Source organism: Mercenaria mercenaria, chromosome 14 (genome assembly GCF_021730395.1).
Source record: "Mercenaria mercenaria strain notata chromosome 14, MADL_Memer_1, whole genome shotgun sequence".
Classification (NCBI taxonomy): Eukaryota; Metazoa; Mollusca; class Bivalvia; order Venerida; family Veneridae; genus Mercenaria; species Mercenaria mercenaria.
In genome coordinates this window covers 75751600-75771484 of record NC_069374.1, presented here as the reverse complement: position 1 = coordinate 75771484, position 19885 = coordinate 75751600, and the positions used below count along the sequence as shown (strand labels likewise).

At 33.4% G+C, this 19885-nt stretch overlaps 1 protein-coding gene across 2 annotated transcripts; it reads right to left on the bottom strand.

The window, feature by feature from the left end:
• Nucleotides 1-12810: 12810 nt before the first annotated feature.
• LOC123543275 (protein draper-like) lies at nt 12811-19353 on the bottom strand. 2 transcript variants are annotated; one of them, XM_053523954.1, is made up of 7 exons: nt 18485-19353; nt 17085-17963; nt 16637-16769; nt 16180-16259; nt 15859-15915; nt 14058-14105; nt 12811-13272 (listed from the first exon to the last, which is right to left on the bottom strand). In XM_053523954.1, the coding sequence occupies exons 1-6, from the start codon at nt 18495-18497 to the stop codon at nt 14065-14067; spliced, it is 1203 nt and encodes a 400-aa protein (XP_053379929.1). In that variant the 5' UTR covers nt 18498-19353; the 3' UTR covers nt 12811-13272; nt 14058-14064. The 2 variants fall into 2 exon arrangements, with proteins under 2 accessions (XP_053379929.1, XP_053379930.1); XM_053523955.1 differs by having other exon boundaries at nt 16180-16253; nt 18485-19327.
• Nucleotides 19354-19885: the final 532 nt, after the last annotated feature.

Sequence of the window (19885 nt, the reverse complement as noted above, 5' to 3'; positions counted from 1 at the left end):
TTGGATTGAGAAGGCTTTTAATATAATATATTGTATAATAAAGTCATGTATTCTAAAGAGACAACATTTGTTACAAAGACCAGTGACTATTTAGAGGATGTTTTCATCAACTGATATATTCAGCTCTTCAATAGGCACTTAGCAATGAAAATTTGGCATGTATTCTTTCATCTTTCACACTTAGCACTTGATATTATCATTTAACAATTACCATTTGACAGTCGATTTTTGACATTAAACATTCAGCATTTGTCATTTAGTATTTGAATTTACCAATTAGATGGCGCACATCAATGTTGTATCTGTACTTACCTTTGATCAGTCTGCATTTAATTAAAGAATTAAAGTTACAGTCAAACTTATGACCGCAACAATGGATGGACAATGTTACTCCCACGATTGTTATATGCAGGCTCCATAACCTCAGATCCCCTTTCTAAATTCCAGGTTGTTTAGTCCTTCCCATTGTTTTCTCTTTTAGGGCAAACCAATTATTTTAACTGGGGACCATACGCCGCTTTTCATGGAATTACACGCTGGTGTATCATTTAAGGTTCCATGTGCACCGCCGTATGAACACATCTTCGGATGTTTCTTAATTTTTTTTTGTATTTGTAGCATGTGTAAATGTTGTGTTCTGCTCAACCCGGGGCTAGAGGACGTGGACGGTAGCATGTTTTTCCCCTACCGTCCATGAACAGGCTCAATCAAACCGAGCCAGCAACAATTTCGTTTTTGTTGTGTTGAGCGACCTGCGGAGCTTCCAATTTTTCTATTTCGTGGTAATCAAATTGTCATTTGATATTCGTTGTTCTTAAATGATCATAGAATGTAAAAATAGAAAACATAGTTACAGTCTCGTATATGCATGACATTTCTAATTAGAATTGGCTATTTGCTAATATGTTTAAAATATCAACTTAAGATGCAAATTAATGCTAGACATATTCACGTATGTTTTAATTACACTTCAAAAGACTTTAAAAACATATTATATAATTATATAAATATTTGAGAAGAAATTGATCCAAAAAGATTTTCGTAATGTGTATAATCATGAAGTATGCATAATAAATAAAGCTATTAAATAAAGATTTTTTCTATGATCTACGAAGCAGGACTGCCGGTGTAATGAAGTATTTCGACCCCCATAGAATAACGACCCCCGGTCATTATTCTATAGAAAATGTGACTCCTTTCCTGTAAAATATTGACTCCCCTTATAAAAAACTGACTCCCTTTGAAAACTCTATAGAATAACGACCCCCCGGTCATTATTCTATAGAAAAACTGACCCCTCCAAGTAAAATACTGACTCCCTAAAGATGACTCCCTTCGAATCTCATAGAATAACGACCCCGGTTATTATTCTATAGAAAAAGTGACTCCTTCCATGTAAAATACTCACTGCCGAAATTACTACATTCGAACTCCCATACAATATCGATTCCCGGACATTATTCTATTTAAAAAAGTTACTCTTTCCGTGTAAAACACCGGCTCCTAAAAAGAATTTCGACGATAATATCTATTAAAAAGTGATCCCCACCAAACCTAACGGACAATTTTACTAGATCTACAACTCTAATACCCTCCATTGCCAATAGTTAACATTTTGATTGTACTACTACTACAGGTGCCGCTACTTCTATTGCTATTACTACTTCTACTACTACTACTACTACTTCTACTACTACTACTACAACTGCTACTACTGATACTACTATACCTGCTTCCACTAATACGTCTTGTACATCTACCTCTTCTTCTCCTGCTGCTGTTGTTGCTGTCACTTATTCCTCTGCTGCTGCTGCTGCTGCTGCTGCTACTGCAACTGCCACTACCACTGCCACTACTACTACTACTACTACTACTACTACTACTACCACTACTACTACTACTACTACTACTACTTTCTATTGTTGCCGCTACCGTACTTTACTGCCACTGCTAAGTATTGCAACTTCTATTAATACAAAGTTCTATGTTAGCAGTTTCTTGTGCAGTTTTCTTCTGAAGAATTACTTCATACCGAAGTTTGCAGGGATTATTGACACTGGTGTGTTTTGTGAACGTATTGTGAATTGTTATTTTCCTGAACAAAAATTTATACACCAAGATACGGCGTCTAGAAATAGAATCCCTTTTCCCGTTGCGGAATGCTCTGATTTCTGTGTCAAGTGATGGTATCTGGGGCTAATGGTCAAACGGAAGGACAAATGCAGCAATTAGGCCTTAGATACATGAGTTATCACTAAATTTGACCAAATGACCGGGGGTCGTTTTTTTATGGGAGTCAATATTCTTCGTGAGGTTCAGTTTACTTCACGTGGGGGAGTCATAGTACTATGATCTGGAGGTCATAATACTATGACCGGGGGTCACTTTTTCTATAGAATAATGACCGGGGGGTCATTATTCTATGGGGGTCGAAATACTTCATTACACCGGCACAGTAGGCACAGTAGGCTAGTTTTATTCAGATACAGAATTTTGTCGGACAATGATGATATCAAGTCAGTTGAACCATTTCGTGTTGTAAGAGTTTTTCTTGCATTTATTGCAGAGTGTAGTTGATTTACGTTTCAAATCTTGTGAGGCATTTTTCTGAGCAGTCCTTATTTGGACCAGAGTGATATCCATCGTAGCAGGAAGTATATGTAGAACAGGGTCACATTTTATACATTTCAGGTAACACTCGTAATATTTACCTTTTGCAAAGAAGCCACGTGGACCACATTCATAATCTTTGATCTCTGTATCACGCACATATGTTACATTCATCGACTTCGATACCATTTGAAACATTACATTTATACATTGTTTTATTAACATTACCAAAACATGCGAGTTTACCAATACAATATATAGTATTATGTAAGTAAATTCTCTGCATTACAAAAGACATACGATATAAATAAACACAGATTTGTCATTTTTAAATGCGTTTCTGAGAAATGGTTCATTACTCATGTTGCAACGCATATGCTAAGAAACAATGCGAATGAAGATTATAAATCACACATTTGATGGGTGCTCTGCAAAGCGAAACACTGAAAACACTTTAATTTCTACACAACAATTCAGTTAGTACGTCTCGTGTTTCTTGAAATACCTCATGTGATTTGAAATTTACACTTAATATCGGTTGATAAAAGACCGAAAATAATCATAATGATAGAAATGGTATCCTAATATTATACAATGTAGTAGTAATTAACAGTTTGCAGTTCCACCGATATCAGTAATGTTAAATCACTAACAATAAGCAAGCAAACTTTCAGCAAACATTTAACGATGTGTACGTGATATAACTGTTATTAAAACAGTCTGAACACAAGTAACAATTATAAATTATAAAGACAATATAGCTACCTCTAAGTACCAAAGACTATTCCAGAAATATCATTGAAATAGCCAGGCAGCCAATACTTGAAAATGAACATTCATATAAAATTATTCTATGCGTATCCCAGAAAAACGTCTCTCTTGGACATTGAAAATACTCTCCATGCTTTTATAAACAGACCTGAAAGAGGAGTAACGACAATTTTCAATGTTCCCGAGATGCGTAAAATCCAGAACAAACAATTGCTTTTTAAATGTACGCGATATCACACTTTCGTTGGTATAATAACGGAATGAAGACTAACTTTGATTTGTTTTTCAATACGACAATAAGGTACCAGTTTAAATCAGTTCATGTCTGAAAGGCTCTAGCATTAATAAATCAAGGACAAGAGTCTAACAGAATTCTTTCATTAAGAAAACTGTCCATCTGGCTTACGGAAGGTAAGCGGTTCTACCGAGATGCCCACCTATGCCTGAAATAATGCCTAGAGGGACCCTTTGGGTCTTCTTTTACCATCAAACGCTGACAACTCACCATTTAACCTAACGTTACGTCGCCCAACAATAGATACGGTAACGTATGTAAGGGATAGTGTAATAATTTCATCAACACTGTTTTATAATATAGGAACATGATTTGGGGTGGTTAAGAGTGAGGTTTGGCGCAAGTAAGTAAACCAAACGGTTTAATACTGACTGTTCTAAGCTGGTGCCTTGATGTGTTACTTACCTGTTTACTTCTGTTTGTTACAACTGTTTTTTTTTTTTTGTATTATTCCAGTTTTCTTCATTGTACATATATGTGTACATGAATACTGTACACATAACAATTTCTATTTAGAGTGATGTATTTGTGGTTGCGTTTTACATTCAAAGCGGGGTTTCAAACCTACAACGGTGATAGGCAAGTGAGTCAATGATTTTTCCACTCGGACATGGAGGCCCCGTATTCGTATCAGTAACTACAGGGACATATTGTAAAATACAGACATGCTTATGTAAAGATATATAACCCAAAAGAGCCACGGACCAATGAACATATGTGCTCAATAACTTTACAGAATTCATCATTGCACAATAAAATATGAAATCGTTGTGACTATATAATATAAACGAGATGAAAACTAAACATACATTGCATCTTAGAATAATGCGGTCAAAAACTCTTCCACTCTTTCATACGAGCATTTTCCAGCAAGATAACGCCCGTCCGCACACCGCTAGACACATCCAGAACGCGTTACGTCAACATAATGCCAACGTCTTGGAATGGCCGTCTAGATCTCCCGGTTTGCCCCCATTGAGCACTTTTGGATCACCTTCGGCGTAAGGTCAGGTTTTCGAAACGACGTCATCACATTGAATGGTCTATGAGGAATGGGAAGACTATCCTTACGAACCATCAGAAAGCTAATTTGTAGTATGCGGAAACGATGCATTGCTGCTATTGATAGGTGTGGAGGTCATAATAGTTACTGACATAATCAACACACTCTTTACTGGACCCCTATGGGCTTCAAACAACTGGATTGCAATAATTTGTGATTTGTTTTGTATGATTTTTTATAAAATTACTTGGAATAGATTGTTTATCAGGTATGCAGGCATTGAATTTATTTTCTTAAAATAACGAAGAGAAATAAGCCAGCACTTATAAACTTGCTAAACTTTTGGCGTTCAGTATATAATGGCCTTTCATTAGAACCTTATACGGTAAATAATGACTTTTGGCGGCCATTTTTAAAACTTGCCGCCGTATCGGCCATCTTTACAGACATCAAATGGGTCCCAAGAAAAAAATGCTTTGATTAAAAAACTGCCAAACTTGATGCTTTTCCCATTTTCTGAAGTAATTTGGCATAGCCTGTTACGAATTGATCGGACTAGTATTTTTGATATTGAAGGTGCGAAAACTGTTAAAATCGGCTTACTTTCAAAGATTTCAATGGGAAATACATGTACCACGAAACCAATCACTTTCGTCCGGGACACTTTACAATTAAAAAGATCACACAGTTAACGTCTGTGCATGAAGAGACATCTATTTTCGGGGTGTATGAAACCGAGACGACAGTAACGATTAACGATTATGTGGAAAAATAATCCAAAACATAAAAGTACGGGCCAAATGATCTAACCGCATTGTCTACTGAGCCATTGCTTATTGGTTAAAACAGTGAATATTTGATGTATTAGAAAACGAGGAAAAACTATACTTTCAATTTCACGTTCTATAGAAAGGTTTCCATACACCATGGAAAGTAAGCGATTACAAAGTAACAAAACATAATCTAGATGTAACTATTGCTATTTGTATAGTCTGAAACCGCAAGTAAAAGATGCATTTGCTTGCAATTCTATTGAATGTAACTTAAATCACAAGAGGGTCATGATGGCCCTATATCGCTCATCTGAGTTATGTTACGTTGCATGCTTGAACAGTTTTGTTAGATAGAATCCGGACCTTCTGGCATTCCAAGAAGACATTCTAAAGTCCCCAATATATACATTAAGGAAAAAATTACCAGGATCACAAAAGAACAATTTATGTGAAATCATTTTGAAATCAGGCCATAAGTTTCATACAAGAAGATTTATAAAATTTTATGCCGCAGCGGCCATGTTTATTGACAAATCATCATAATTTGTGATGGTCACATATGGACCATTGGTGTAAAATTACTTTAAAATCGGATCAGCGGTTTAGGAGGGCATGTAGATTTTTCTATGTTTAGCTCTGGCGGCTCTAATGTGCAATCAAGAGGAACGTTTGAACAATCTTTTAGGAAGACAGCCCAAAAATACCCAGGCCAAGTTTCTTCAACTTTGTGCTCAGGTTAGCTAGAAACTCCCGATTCTCTTTCACTCGGAACGCTGTGAAACAGATCTTATGTTTCAAATCAACATATATGATTGAATTACGAACATGATTTATTTCAATTATATTTTAAGCGGCCTCTTGACACAAGTTCCCGTTGGAATAGCAATGAGCCCTGTCCGTAGTTTACGTCACATCCAAATATGACAACATGTATTCTAATAAAAAGGAGAAGGTCTTATAAAGTTTACCACAAGTCGATCATTATATTGTACTATTTCATAATGCTTCTAGCGAAAAAAAAAGCTTAGTCATAATTATGGGTCAAAGTATGTCTCTTGACCGAATGTTATCTGTATTTGAGCAGTTTATTTGTCTTTCATCAGATTATGCGATAGAAAAGTATATACAAAAAAGAGAAAAAGGCAAAGATTAAGAAATAATAGTAAAGTTGAAAGAAGAACGCTGTCTTCTCCTGGAATTACTTATTCCATTTTTGAAAATATATTCATAATGAAGGCGTTAGATGACTAATATATCAAAAGTTGTTTTATCTGCAAGGACTGGTCATGGAGTCTTGATTTAGTCTTCAAATGTCGGAGGAAATATCTAGGTCTTCGGGGAAGAACATGTTCATTGAATTTATGAATATAGTAAGGGCCTGATTTAAAGCTGCGATAGTATTTGAATCTGTATTTTTCTAGACGACGAAACGATATAACATGAAAGGCTACCAAATACTCAGGAATTTGATAACGACGGATATCAAAGTGAATGACAGGAATCATTCTGTAATTGTGACCTACAGAAAATAATGTAACAATTTCTTTGGTTCAAAAGAATACCATACCTACCGGAAATGAGGAACCGGCTTCAGAAGAAAGCAGATTTGGTACAAATGAAGTCGCAATAAGAAGGCGCATTTCAATCAAACATGATGAATAAATCCTTAAATGAATTAAGCTGTCAAGCCGGTAAATTGTGCTTAGATGTATTGTCCTATAGCATGCGGAAAAAATAAATCATATTTGCGGATAAGGATAACATTTCTTTATTTATGTTCCCTTTGGCGAACAGTTTTACTTTTATACTGTTGATATTTTTCATAGATGTGTAAACATGTATGAGAACATAATACTGTTACGGTCGCGCACGTTTAAAGCAAATCCCAGACAAATACATCAGGGAGTCGACTCTTTGGCTCAGTGGTTAGAGCATTGGAAGAGCACCCGAGCGACCCAGGTTCAAATCCCGCCACAGGTAGTTGGGACTTTTCTCCTTAAAATGTTATGGTTTTTTTTGCGGCTAAAAGTCTTCTGGATTTAGTGTTGTTATATTTTCTATCCTTTGGGATCATGGAGTCCATCCAATAGATGTGTTTCGCTAAAGCTTGAGCTAGGGGGCGTGAGATGTGTTGCACATTTCAATACCTACCATGAACAGACTCGGTCAAACCTAGTCGGCTATTATATTGCTTGGTTGAATTCTATGCTTCCAAAGGATCTTTTACAGATTTTATTAAGAATATTTCATTATAAAAATATATGTCAGCTATTTGAACACTAGTAAGGATTTATCTCATAAATTGTAGTTGATACAAAATAGTCTATATTCTGAGGAAGAAAAAAGCATCATTTTTAATACTTAACAAAAGCGAATCAAAACCACTTATTGCTTTCAGGTAGTCTTATCGGGAATTTATAACCTCGATGATATGGTAACAAAAGTACCTCAAGCATTAATTTCTGTTTCGAAAAAACAACATATTCTGAAGTAACTTCATCTTGAGTTCGCAACTTTTCAAGTAAAAGGAAGTTATGATTAGCGGTTTGGTTTTCAATGGCAAGACATGCATTCGATTGATGCAGGAAGGTATGAAAATAAATCATGATATGAAAAGTTTTAACATGAGAAAATAAATAATTCATGTTCTTACAGGATGGAAATCCAGTTTGTACTATTCAGAACATATGTCAATACCAGAAAATACTCGAAAAGCTCGTGAATGATATTTATGTTCATAATTTTATATACTTCTTTGGGGATTTTAATAAATGTAGTTTAACGTTTTTGGTGTTTTTTTTTTTTTAAGATTTAACCACAGTGTGGTAGTAACGCGGCTGGGTTGGAGGTGACGGAGATTCCAAAGTCGTGTTATACAGATTAGATTTACGAATATTGTTTAAAAATAAACGATGAAAATACTTTATGTTTTCAAAAATGAACAATATAGACTAAACAATGTCGACACTTATCTCATTTTATAAGTGACTTTAATGCAAATATACAATATACAATATACAATAAAATGTAATAGGAACGAAATATAAGAATAAAACGAGCAAAATTCGATATCTGGAGACATCAACAGTAATTTGACTGTCACACTTTTCCGTTAAAAATATCTGTAAAAAGATCCTTTGGAAGCAAAGTATGCAACCACGAAGAATAATAGTAGACTCGGTTTGAACGAATCTGTTCATGACAGGTAATGAAATGTGCAACACCTCTCATGCCCCCTAGCACCGGCGTAAGCGGATATCTATTACATATATGTTGAATTGACTCTATAATCCCAAAGGACCAGAAAATATATAAAAACTATATAGAGCCACTATTTGCCTTTTTGCCAATATCTTAAATAACTGAAACTACTATTTTGAAATGAAGCGTCCATATAGATTAACATACATTTAATAATATTCAAAATTTCAAAATATATAATGATGAAAAGACAAAATTTTATTTATCTCACTATCAAGACCCATTATAAGTTTTCCTTTTTATAAAAAAACTGAATACCATTTATTAGAATACGGATGTACAGACTTTGACTCTGTCCTAGAAAATAGTCAAATATTACTCTACATTTAAATTTATTTTTCGTTAAGACACGTCGTTTTCACTCTATATAGGGTACTTAATTACGTTTACAAGATAAGGTGGTAAAAACTAGTAAATGTATATGATGACATAGTTTGATTGTTCCTTCTCAAGGGAAGGAACACTTATGGTGAACATGTCACACTTGACTGAGCAGGTAATAGATGCAACGGTATCATCAAATGCATCCGAATTCCAGTAGGGCGCCGCCATCTTGGACTCATGCATATTCATTACAAATAGCCTCTTTGACAATGTGTGTTTACGCATCTTTAAGTCAATCTTTACTGAAATACAACTACGTAATAAAAGACCTACAAGAAACAATAATATGGTTTGAATCATATGACTCCTAAATCTAACATGTCATAATGTAGAATAGAGATTAATTAAATGAATATGCATCATCTAAAAATAGACTCCCGCCCAAAATCATCGTCTGCTATTGGCTATTGCAATTCTTTGCTTTCAAAGGACCTTTTACAGATTTTATTTCATATCAACTATATATTATTTTGACGTTAAGTATTACCATCAAAATATACTGTACTTATAAAGTAATTCGAGATTTTTTTCAAACCCGCTAGAGTGTTGGTTCCCTACCTATATATAACCCCTTGTTCTTCTAACTTGATGTTAAGGGCCCAGACGGCCATATATCCCTAAATTTTGATAGAATGATGATCTTTATTATTTATTGCCCGTTGATAATATTTAGGTAGAATCGCTTATCAAAAGGTGAGTGATTATTATCATAAATTAAATAAATGTTTGTGTCAAATAACTTTAAATACTTTAAAAAAAGATAGATAAGAATGTACGTAAACTAACAAAACACTTTTTTCATAATTGATTTATTAAACATCTGTAAGAGGACCTTTTAAAAGAATATTTAATATGCTCTGGAAGGAACTTTTTGGTAAGCTAAATCTTGTTTAATGAGTGTTTGGTATCAATTATTATTGCTCTGATGGTATGGCATTTCAGGAAATTATTATCAATTATTTGTAAGATATTTACATAACAACAAGTTGAGGTTTACCGTTTTTGTTCAGTATATAATACTGCTCAAGCAGCAGTGCACTTGATTTCAAGAAAAACTGTATAAGATTATAAGAGTATTTGATTGATTCATATATATTATGCCTACTTTATACATTTGTTATTTTTACAGTAGTATTGAGATATCATACACTGTGTCAAATGTTGGTGCTTGTGAAATGCAAACAAAAAGTTTAAATCATCCAGAAGTATATCTCAGTTAAATGAATGTATAGTATTAATTAATTTTATTTCAATAATTTTAAAAGTTTATTAAGAAAAGCGTTAATGTTTGTTCTATTGAACTAATAATCTATCCACTACCATCCAAAAATAAGGTTGCAAAAATGAATAAAATGTCAGACAATATTATACAAATACACGGTAGAATCAAAGTAAACATATGTAAACATGCTGGCAAAATAAATAAATATATCATAATTGTTCCTTCTCAAGGGAAGGATCACTTATGGTGAACATGTCACACTTGACTGAGCAGGTAATGGATACAAGGGTATCATCAAAGGCATCCGAATTCCAGTAGGGCGTCGCCATTTTGGATTCATGCATATTCATTACAAATAGCCTCTTTGCCAATGTGTTTTTACGCATCTTTAAGTCAATAGTTAGTGAAATACAACTACGTAGCCTAATAACAGACCTACAAGAAACAATAATATAGTTTAAATAATATAACTCCTACATCTAACAGGTCATAATGTAGAATAGAGATTAACTAAATGAATATGCACCATCTAAAAAAAGACTCACGCCCAAAATATCGTCTGCTATCATTCTACTTGGTTGCATTCTTTGCTTCCAAAGTATCTTTTCATGTATTTTATTTCATACCAACTATATGATTTTGACGTTTTAAGTATTACCATCAAAACATACTTTACAAGATTTTCCGCTTGTCTGTTACTACGCACCGTCACCGTATTACAACTTTTCAGTTACTTCCCTTGTCTTTATCCAGAACTGTATAATGCATTTTTGTTCACTTTATTGAGCAATAAAATATTTCGAATTTTGTAACCTCATGCCTTTTGGTAAGTTGTTTTGTAAGATTCAAGCTGTGAACTTTTTGTACGCATTTTCTTCAAACCCATTAGTTTGTTGGTGCCGACTTTATATATAAGCCCTTTTTCTTATGGCTTTATCGTTCTAGCTCAGTAGGTAAAGCGTCGGTCTATGGATTGCGGGGTTATGAGTTCCATCCTCGGGCGGGGCGTATGTTCTCCGCGACTATTTGATAAACGACATTGTGTCTGAACTCATTAGTCCTCTACCTCTGATTCACATGGGTAAGTTGACATTTACTTGCGGAGAACGGGGTTGTACTGGTACAGAATCCAGGAACACTGGTTAGGTTAACTGCCCGCCGTTACATGACTGAAATACTGTTGAAAAACGGCGTTAAACCCAAAACAAACAAAAGGCTTTATCGTTCTGCGGTCTATACTCTACGTAGCAATTATATACTTCATTGTGTCTAAAAGGGCGGATGGACCGTTATCGACTGGCTTTATCGTTCTCCATCATACAATGCAAAATTAGCGCGTTTGGCAGCATTTTTCTGTCATTGTATTTCTATGTGTAACTTGAAATTTACAAAGAGGCAAAAATACGATCAAATTCTGATCTGTGCCACTGGGGAAGGTTTCGACTGTGTTTCCGAAATTTTGGTAGAATGATGGTCTTTATCATTTATTGTCCGCTGATAATATTTAGGTAGAACCGCTCATCTAAAGGTGTCTTAGTTAGATAAATGTTTGTGTGAAATAACTTTTTAAATATTCTTAAATAGATCTAGATAAGAATGCACGTAAACGTAAACTAACAAAACACAATTTTCATAATAGTTTTATTAAACATCTGTAACAGAATGCTAAAACAAATCCCTTAAAAAGAATATTTAATATGCGCTAGAAGGAACCTTTTGGTAAGCTTAATCTTGTTATAAATTTGAATATTATTATTCTCAAAAGTTAGACAAATAACTCAAGCAGGTAGTTTACAAAATAACAATTCTGCATGCAACACTCGTACATGTAATAAAAACATCAACACCTTTCATGACGGATCAAATCAATACTGAAAATATTTACATATTACACGTGGGTTTTCCCAATAAATCGAACACACTTTGAATAAATCATTTCTATTGTCGTCCGATTACAGTTTTTCTACACACATGTACATTTTATCGATTTCTAAGAAACTATAAATGTTTTTCTTATGAAATATACTTTATAAAAATGTTTATATGTTTTTATTGAGGTCCTCGCCATGATTTACAAATGTTTTCCGGGGTCGTCTCCCAAAATTGTTATCATGATTATTTTGATGTCACACTGCAGTGTATGTAAAATACTATTAATATTTTTCTTATTATTATCGTTAAGTTGACCAGTAAATGAATTTTCGCATAGAACGAGAAATTAGATACGGCAATTTTGATAACAAATTCATTTGCCCACTTTGCTATGCATGACTCTATTATGGCTGTATTTGGGGTGCTTCAGGAAAAGCTACCCTTACCTTTTATCTTTGATAAAAAAAACTCATGTTTTAGTTTGATTCGTTCTGTAGCATTGTTGTTCTATTGAACAGTACGACAAAGTATTTTTTGGATTTGTTTAGGGTCATGACAGCGAAACGAGAAATAACATGCTTGATGTTTCTGATCTGAGTATAAAAATAACAAATATCAGTCATATTAAGATGGTTTACCGTTTCAAATCATAAATAAAAACATGTTTCTTTTGTAATGATTATATTTGCCTATTAACAGTATCCTTATTAAGACAGCATAAGTGTATGCGATAGATAATGAGATATATACCTATAAAGTAAAATTTTGACAAAGATCTGGAAGTTGTTAACATATCTGAATAATGTAAATAATTATGTTATTAAGCTCATCACATATAATAACATGAAACACTTTAAAAGCAAATATCTTGTACTATACTATAATAAAAAGCAAAAATGAACAGAAAATGTAACCAAATACGTCATTTAATATACACATACAATGAATAAAGTACATATACATTTATTGTAAATCAAGAATATACTCCGTTATCATCTATAGTACATTATTTGCCAGGCGTATCATTTACAATTGTACATCAATTGTTTTGTTCCTCTCCATGTTTTCCAGCTTGTATTATCTGTAAATGATTCTTATGAATATAATCATGTAAAAAATGTTAACAAAGTAAAGGGCTAAAATCAATTCTTAATATATTTCCACCTGCATAGCTGGGCACTATTTTGCATATATTTTATTGCTGCACTCCCAATATGATATCAGTTCTATATGCCAAATTACAAAAATAATGAGATTGTAATTCATTGTTATAACAATGAACAAGAGGCTAGTGGAGTTTAAACACATCTTAATTAACTTGGAAACTAAACAAATATTTTTTGAGATAAATCGCCAGAAATTTTGTTTATGATTTGCTTGATTTTCTCATAATGTGAGCAAGGTCAAACATGTGTCAGTAGTTTGATGCTTGAAAACCTTCAGTAAGCATGACAATATCTGGATATCATTGCGTAACTGACAAGAACTGGGTCTGTCTGATTATTCTTGCTAAATAACACACTTTCCTGATATGTAAAATTATTATTATAGCAGATTACCATAGTACCCATTCCATGATTAACATGATTAACACGTTCAAAGATGCTTTAAATACAAAGGCAGCCACACGTGGCGCCAAATTCAGCATCTACCATAGTGATCCCATTAGAAAGATGGAAATCATTTAGGTTCAGGTATGTCCGTCAAACTCAGCAAAGGTCTTTGCAAATAGACACCATGTTTCTTAATGTGCTGTGTGCATAGCAAAGAATATATGCGTCCTCTTCCTTCGAAAAAAAGACAGCATTGATCTTTGATTCAAAAGTCTGTTTTCGGTTCAATGAGGATAAATAAAAAAATACTTACTTGATGATCAAACAGCAGACGATATATATTCATATTCGTGTTCTGAATCTGGAATAATTGTCAATATCTATATCATCTGCTATACAGTAGAGCAAGCTAGAATGAAAATTCGTTTTGCATTAAAACAAAATATGGAAGACGATCCTTTTAAAGCATAAAACGCTAACCAATCAAAATAATAGAAAACTCGGCTTGCTGAGTCGATTTATGAGTGGTTATGAAAAGTGCAACACCTCTTGCCTCATAGCTTATTAATTTAAATGTAAATTATTGATATTATTTTGACGAAAAGGGTTATAAATAACTTTAGTTAGGTTACATGATGCTAAAACAAAACATTATAATGAATTAGATAGAAAGCATAGGTAAACTAATTTAATTCATAATGCTCAAATCCACTCTCTGAACATTAGTCTCGTGAACAATTGTTACACATCATTAAAAGTAAACAAAAAGAAATAAAACACGCCTGAAATGACAATACCTCCTACAGTATTCACTTTCTCATATTCACTTTGTTTTGAAATACTAGCACTTAAGGAATCTGATAATATGTGTATGTTTATTTCAACTGAAAGTGTATCTGAGAACAACAGGGCATTATACATTTAAATACATTTCTAAGTATCCTTACAGTTTCTTTATGATCACAGTAAATGGATAGCAGAACAACCTTATATATAATATTTATATATCGTCAGACCATCTGTCCAGCAGCTCCTAAAATTTATCAAACTTGATGATTGCATGTGGTCAGTAAATGTCTCTATTGTTTAGGGGTCTGCTAGTCACAAATGACATCGATACTGAACAAATAACTAAAATACACATTTGGATTTAGTCGTAAAAATTCATAGGGCTTTTGTGTGTCAATAGATAACCTCTATGATTTGAGGGTTTAGAGGTTCAAAGGCCAAGGTGACAGTGGCATTGATCATTGATATTGAAAATGCCTTCTGCTCAATACCGAAAGAATCCTTGGTCTACTGCCTTCAGACTTCATACTAAGATCGCAACTCGTCACTGAATAATTGTATTGACCAGTAGATCAAAGGTAAGGTCACACCAAACTTGAGTCTGAAAATAGTGTCCGTTTTATAACTAAAGAATGTTTGTACTACTGTTTTTGTTTACTTCATAGAATTATTAAGTGGTCGCATAATGATCCTTAATATTTTTTCTTTTTCTTGCATCAGAGGTCAAGGTCACAGTAATTCTGAAACGGAAAACGGCTTCCGATCAATATCTTGAACACTTCTTAAGGACAAATCTGGATATTAACACTTTAGTTTAAACGGTCAATACCTCATAGGTCTCTATCACTGTGACATTGAAATGGAAAACGGTTTCTGATGAATTAGGCCTATTACTGCCTATGTGTTTTACAAACTATTCATTTGTTAGTTTATATTAAGATGACACATACTAGTTAATGGTACGTTTACTACTTGCCATTAAAATATATCCATGTTAATGAAATGTCATTAAACTGTGAATATTAGTTTATATTACATAAAAATGGCTGAAGAATACAAAATCATATACAGAATTTCTTTGAATTGTCTGTGTGCTGTGATTTTTGGAGGCTGCATTTTTAGCGTTCGCTGTTGGATATTTAATTTTTATAACGCAGAATCACATGTTTTCTAAGATAAGTATTTTATAATCTATTTGGTCACTTTCGTACTGTAACAAATTAGTGAATATATCTTTCTTTGAAACAAAACTTATTAAAAAGGGAACTTACTTCAATTCATGAAATCAATCTACCACTTAAATCAAAACAGTAAAAGATATTTACCATGATTGTCTTCCTTTGTGTTATAGTAAATATGATCTCTCCTTGTGGACATATTTTCTGCAATAAAATGTTAAATCCTCGTAATCAAGGCGAAGTTTATCTAAACTAAAAATTATGAATATTTGTTTTCCAAGGAAAGTTACGATCTTGTTTATATACCATTTTTACGGTATGAATTTGATCAGAAATGTTAACTTAATGCATATATCATCTAGTAAATGTTGCTTAAGTAGATGTGTTATCATTCTATTTCTATTGTTTCTTTTTTCACATTGTATTGGATTCATAAAACAGTTCCAGTTAAATTGATTGAAAGCAAACCTTTATCTCCCCTCAGTTCAGCATTTGTAGATGAGATCGCATTTTCGAAAGTTACTATTGCGGCTTCAGTGTTTCTGAAACTCAAGCAGTTATGTTTTGTTACATGATAAATCGGAATCAATTACTTATGTTAAGAAATTTCTTTGAAGTCTTAATGACTTAAAATGCTCATACACTTAACAAAAATCAAACATTTTTTTTACTCAGTCAAACCTAGCCTGCAATATTTTTGTTAACGTCGTGTCGGGCGACCTGTGGATTTCCACTTTTTTTCCAATTTGTTTTTTTTTTTTGCTCTTCATATGTAGTACATAGTACGTAACAATTCCAAAATCATGCACTGTGAAAAAAAGGTAATAAAATTTGAATTCCAATCAATTAACAACATTTCAATTGCTACACTTTTCGGTAAACAATTTGACAAAACTTAATTTGAAAAAAAAATCATTACGCTTACCTCTGAGTAGATTTCCTTCTCCAGACGACAATTTTCGATGCAGTCAAACTAATGACAACAAGAGCTAAAAGTGCTATGATTACACCCATCACTATAATGACTGTCTGGGATTTATCCTCTGGTTTTTGATTTTCTGTCAACAGTGCATGAGAAGAAAGTTACTAGTATACATATAACAGACATTTTCAAGACTCTAAGCAAGTGAAATGATATGTCTAAAAGATCTGAAGAAGAACCCGATGTCGATTAAAAATATATTACTTAATTGAAATATGATGTTTCCCGAGCAAGGTGGATGCATTTTGTGTCGAAGATTCATTAATTCTAAAAACGGTACATGTAAATAGGTCTGTAACTACATTTTAACGGAACCCTCAATACATAACTACCTTCTAGCATAATCGTATTATTAAAGACATTTAATATTTCACCTCTTATGTGTACTAACCTACATCACTACCACATTTATGATCATCACATTTCTCGTGACATCCAAGCACACACACGCCAGTCTCCTTTTTGCACAAGTTACCAACGCAATCGCTGCTGCATGTCTTGTTACATGTTTCCCCATAGAAACCTGACTTGCATTCATTGCATTCTGTATTAGACGAACATTTCATACAATTGGAGTTTTGCAAGCAGCATCTGTCTCCGAAATAATTACTTTTACACCCATGAGTACATAGTCCTGAATTTCTATCACAAATATCAATGAAACAATTTTTAGAACATTTGTCGTTGCAATATGGTCCGTAGTACCCAGTCTGACAGTTTTCACATTTTTCACCTTCGAAATTGCCATTACAACCTTTGCAGTTACCAGATTCATTGAAACAAACACCTCTTGAACATCGCTCAGGGCAAGCATATTCACAGTTTTCTCCATATCTACCCTCGTCACAGTTTTGACACTTTATGCCAACAAAGTGCATCTGACATCCATCAGAACATGCACCGCTGTTTCTATCACATTTTTTATTTTTGCAATTCAAAGGACATGTTTCATTACAGAACTCTCCAAACATTCCATCTAAGCATGCAATGCATGTCTCTCCAGTTGATTTACATGATAAACATCCAGTGGGGCATTTTTCAGTGCAGTCTTTATTTGCACCAAGGTGATATCCATCGTAGCAGGAAGTGCATGTGTCATCAGGGTGACATTTTGTACAGTTATAAGTGCATTTTTGATAACACCGTGCACCATAGTACCCAGCAATGCAACCATGATAACAATTACCTTCTTCAAAATAACCTAATGGACCACATACTTGATTCTTACAACATGCGCAGTTAATTTTACATTCCGCAATTTCAATACCAGCTGAAATAGATAGTTTCAATATCTACATAATTATGGTTAGATTATATTTTATGCCTATTTCTTTATTTTACGATAGTTAGCACATGCTTCGTTTAATATGTTAGATTTAAAAAAGTAATTTATTCTTTACTACGAAGTTCATAGGTTCGTAACAATACTATTAAGCAGCGTTGACGAATCATGCCAACCGCAAGATTTCAAACATGAGGATTGACTTTACAAATTAAACTTTGCGGAAATAATGGAATAAAATTATGCTGTCAGTACTGATTAAACTTGTGTGCCTACAAATGGTCCGAATGTGATCTGAAGATTATAATATACATTTAAGGAGCAACGTCTGATATAAATAAAATATACGCATATCGATGACGTGTTACCCCAAATATATATGAGAGACGTTGAAGGGGAAGGCGAAGGTTGAAATCTCAAACTCTCTAATATGTAATTTCCTGCTTCCTTAAATGTATATTATAATCTTCAGGTCACATTCGGACATTCTCTAATTTCTAAATCGTTACCTCCATATACCATAAACTGTTTAAAAAATATCCGTTGATATATCCACACTGTTAAAATCTGAAAATAAAGTTTTTACATATGTCGTAAAGTAATACAATTTATTTTGTCCACATCTCAAACAACAACAAGTTAACACTGTTATTTTATTGGTGATGATAGATCCTATTATGAATAGCATGCAGTATGCTTAGTAATAGAGAAATAGCTACATCATGCACCTGAGCATGCAAGATGTGAATTAAATTTCTACATGTATACATAATATTCAGCGTTTGCCAAAGACTATCAGAAAACCTTTACCTGATACATGACATGTACATTTACACTTTTATGTTATTATTTTTACTTGATTTTGTCGCATGAAATACAGTTTGAACCTACACACATGCGTACCCGCACAAATACAAACTCGCAACCTCTCAATTACAAAAATATACAGCCAGACCTGTATTAAGCAGCTCACTAAGTAATGAACCCAAATGCAGGTGGATGGCTTAGTCTTGATGCAAGGACGAACTTAAGACCGTTACGAATAAGGTAGAACATAAGATATTTTACGAGGTTCGCTGTATCTATGACAGCCGTTGCAAGACGTCAGTATTAATATTCTAAAACTACTCATATAATCAATCACAAAACAACAAACACAAAGAGCTAGATGGGAAATGGCCGCGACCTTATTTCATTGATTTTATGGCATACAGCATGTTTAAAGTTATAGAAATGAATATAAACAGAATACAATTCACTAGCTAAATTGCTTAGCAACTTACAGGCAACGCAAAGATGCAGAAGCCCGTGTTGTAAGATGAAAATGAAAAAAAAACTGGCAATATGCAGAGATTTCTGCATTAATAGTTGATGAGAAAGCGAGGCAAATTATTCATTATTATCCCATAAGATAAAAGAACTACAAGTAAATATTGGACGCGAAGGCATCATGCAATTATTGCTTTTAAATTTTATAGTTTATAGTAGAATTAGCAAAATATTATTTTGCATTTCTTACATACAGCCGTTGTATCATAATGCAAGGAAAAGTCTTTATCAAAAAGGTGTAGATCAAATATAAAAATATTTATGCTCAATTTAGAAATTAATATTTGATACTGTAATAAGCAAAGATGAATAGTGTCATTCGTATGCAGTGTTTGTCGCTTTACGTAAAGGTCGCGACAGATATATTTGTAATCCGCGCACCAAAACCCCAAAAACTCTTATTGGGAAAAGTACGGGAAAGCGTTGGATTACATTTAAAAGTAATAAAAGTGTTATTATATCTGCATAAAATTAGATACAAGTAATAAAATAAATAGAATAAAGAAAACATAAAACATCATATCAAATGTGAAGATTATTTTCACTTTATATCTAGCAACTTAAAACTTTTCACCTCTTTC

Bases quoted from the DNA above. Each gene is read 5' to 3' on its own strand.
- LOC123543275 (XM_053523954.1), bottom strand. The intron at 16,770-17,084 runs GTTAGTACACAT...CACTGTTGACAG, and splicing joins TAAATGTGGTAGTGATGTAG to AAAATCAAAAACCAGAGGAT. The intron at 16,260-16,636 runs GTAAGCGTAATG...TAACTGCTTGAG, and splicing joins AGAAGGAAATCTACTCAGAG to TTTCAGAAACACTGAAGCCG.